The sequence below is a fragment of the Limulus polyphemus genome, unplaced genomic scaffold (assembly GCF_000517525.1).
Source record: "Limulus polyphemus unplaced genomic scaffold, Limulus_polyphemus-2.1.2 Scaffold4486, whole genome shotgun sequence".
Classification (NCBI taxonomy): Eukaryota; Metazoa; Arthropoda; class Merostomata; order Xiphosura; family Limulidae; genus Limulus; species Limulus polyphemus.
Window position 1 is genome coordinate 38,655 of NW_013670096.1, and position 3,543 is coordinate 42,197.

Sequence of the window (3,543 nt, forward strand, 5' to 3'; positions counted from 1 at the left end):
CAGCAACGAAATGTTGTATTTTTTATTTATGTCATTGCATAATATGTCAAATAACCTATAATAAATAAAATGCTTAGAACAAATGTGTATGTATTCATATTTATTCAACTAGTTTGATTAATCCACGTTTTATGTAATCGACAAAACCTAAAGAGCGCGAAATGTTAATGCGTTACACAATCATTCAGATCTTTCTGTTGGTTTTAGTTCTTGTTTACCCTGTCATTTCAGTTAAATTATTAGGCCTTATTGCTAAAACATGAATCTGATTTTTTGTTACATTTCTTGTATTTCTTGTATCTGCGTATTCAGCATGAAGTAATTTTAGAATGGAGATCTATCACGTATAACGTTGCTTATGTATGTTATATTGGTATTCCAAAGTTTAAATATTCATAGATCAGTCAATAGAGACAAAGATTATAAGGATGATTATTTAATTTTGATAATTTAATAATATTATGTTGGTATTAATATAATGTATTTACGCTTTCTAAAGGAGGACCTTTCTTCTTCAGGGACAAACTTATGATTCCCAGTTTGCCCCTGAAGAAGAAAGGTCCACCTTTCGAAAGCGCTCGGGTTATAAGGTTCTATCTTCTTGTATCAAGACTTCTTAAACCTGAATATAATTCCTTTAACATTGAAAAATAATATCAAACTTTAACAACTAAATTGAAAATTTGATATATTATACACTAGTGTTGTATTAAGGAACTTTATGCTGTAAGTCTAATGGTTTTTATTTTTTTATTTCTTAATCCAACAATTTGATACTAAAACTGAAACCGTTTGTGTCCTATTACAAAAACATTTAAATGATTTCTTTGTATTTGCAAGTCAACATGTTTTGTCTCAGTTTCTCTCCTATACCTCACTGAGGATCCGATCACCAATAACTAAAACTTTGATTTGTAATTCGCCGTTAAGCCAAATCTTATCTATACATAAACCTGAGTTGCTAAACTAATCTTAGCTATACACAAACCTGAGTTGCTAAACTAATCTTAGCTATACATAAATGCGACTGTCATGTGCTGGTAAAAAATCATAATTAATAAGAATAAATAATACGTTTGTTATGATTACGTGCATCGAAGAAGTACAATGTGCTTTCCATTTGTAAGATTAACAATAAATACGTCTATGTACATTTCAAATATATCTTTATTAAAGATAACATCAAAACCTTTACACATATAAAACCAACAGCCATAAAACATTATTTGTGATTATTGCATCTTTAAAATATAGCTTAAAGCTAGGGATAAAAGCAAAAGATGGACAAAACATATTCTCACCCATGATATAGAAACTGCTGAAAACTCACACTTAAAGATCACAAATATTAAACAGAAAGTATATTTCAATCTTATGATTATGCAACAATGTGAAAATTAGTGTTTTCATAATTTTCTTTGAAATAAGTCACTTGTAACGAAACCTTCAATACCTTTTCACGTAACTCAAGCATACTTGAAAGGTCCTCAGGATATACATTAATGTTTTAAAGGTATGGAGCAACATACAAATTAATTTCAGTATATTTCCTTTTGAGTGTTTAATAAACATTTTCGAAGATTTGGCTCAGCTCTGAACTGTTTTCCCCCTTATTTGTTCATAAATTCACCTGTAAATATTTTCGATTTAAACACTCCTCAAAACATCAGATATAAATAAATCCCTCCCAGGTGGAAAGTTTCAGAAATTGGTACCTCATATTGGTAACTCCCTGCTGAAGAGTATCCTTTGATTTAAACACTGGTTAACGTTTTAGATATTTAACTTTCTGGTGTTGAGTATCCTCGATTTAAATACTCTTTGAAGTTTCAGATATTGGTACCTCATATTGATAACTCCCAGCTAAAGAGTATCCTTTGATTTAAACACTGGTTAACGTTTTAGATATTTAACTTTCTGGTGTTGAGTATCCTCGATTTAAATACTCTTTGAAGTTTCAGATATTGGTACCTCATATTGGTAACTCCCAGCTAAAGAGTATCCTTTGATTTAAACCCTGGTTAACGTTTTAGATATTTAACTTTCCGGTGTTGAGTATCCTCGATTTAAATACTGGTAAGAAGTATCTCTAAGCAGATATTGTCACAAATATCTTTAATTGTAAGATATTTAATAAAATGTTAAATTCAAAACACCTAGAAGTGTATGGGAAAACCGAAGTTACGAATTAATGATCTCTATTAAAAACTCATTAGATTTTTCAAAAGAACATGCTAACATAAAATTCTCAGTATTTCTGTAAAGATAGCTGATCAAAAACATTCAAATTCATAAAGTATTTTATGATAAGCTGTCATGAGAGACAAAACTCAGCTTAACAAAATGGTAAAAATTTAAAAGATGATGCTTTCTAGAAATAACATTCACAAAAAACTATTGAGATGATCTTTCTATTTTTCCCAAAACATGATAGCAAAACCTATGGCTCTGTTTTGTAAATAAATGAGAAGAAGTCGCTAAATTTCTTTAATAAGATTCCCATACTTTCATTCATGAACAAATAAGCTTATACTTTTGTAACATTAGATCAACTAGTCACCAAATATATAAAAAATATAGTCGTGAAAAATATCATAGGAGATTCACAAGATTATCCTTTGTTTAAACTCCGATTTAATAATATTTTCGAAATAATTACCAAGAATACATATCATAAAACAGGCTAGTGTTTGAAACCAATGCAATCATGAATATTTCTTACTTGGAGCTTTGTAAAATAATAATTTTCACATCGAACAATCGTAACGCTTACAATATATCGATCTAAAATATACAGCGATGTTTTTTAAACGCTTGACTGGGAAGACCTTAAAGAATCTGATGTAAGACGTTGCTGTATTACGAACCTTCAGCACACGAATCACAACACAGATTTCTGTAGTAGGAGTAATGACAAAGACGAGCTCGTACAACTAGTTTGCAGTTGCTGTACTTATCTGAACATTTGGAATCTGGAACAAGTTAAGAAACAAATAACTGATATAATGTAAAAAAAAAAATATTTTTATATTTTATTTATAGCCAACAAAATGAGCGTGTTTTATTTTCCTATTTTTTTTATCTTGAAAACAACAGTTTAATTGTTTAATTATCAGAATCTATTAACATTTTTGTACTGTAATACGTATGTTCTTAAAAGTAACTAAAGATTATAATATGTTTACAAAAAAAAAACACATTAAAGTAACGTAAAACTTCAACTTCAACATAGTTTCGTCTGACACATAGCGTTGTTTATCAGTTAATAAATAGTATTGTCTGACACATAGCGTTGTTTATCAGTTAGTAAATAGTATTGTCTGACACATAGCGTTGTTTATCAGTTAATAAATAGTATTGTCTGACACATAGCGTTGTTTATCAGTTAATAAATAGTATTGTCTGGCACATAGCGTTGTTTATCAGTTAATAAAAAGTTTCGTCTGACACATAGCGTTGTTTATTAGTTAATAAATATTATTGTCTGACACAGCGTTATTTAAATACTATTTATTAACTGAAACGTTATGTGTCAGACGCTTA

The 3,543-nt window shown here is 29.1% G+C and overlaps 1 protein-coding gene across 1 annotated transcript in view; it reads right to left on the reverse strand.

The window, feature by feature from the left end:
* Positions 1-1,200: 1,200 nt before the first annotated feature.
* The window catches only part of LOC106471236 (thrombospondin type-1 domain-containing protein 4-like), a 39,120-nt gene continuing 36,777 nt past the window's right edge, over positions 1,201-3,543 (reverse strand). The window contains exon 10 of the mRNA XM_022399858.1: positions 1,201-2,972. Coding sequence (XP_022255566.1) covers positions 2,860-2,972 — 113 coding nt within the window. The 3' untranslated portion in view covers positions 1,201-2,859. The remainder of the gene's footprint in view (positions 2,973-3,543) is intronic.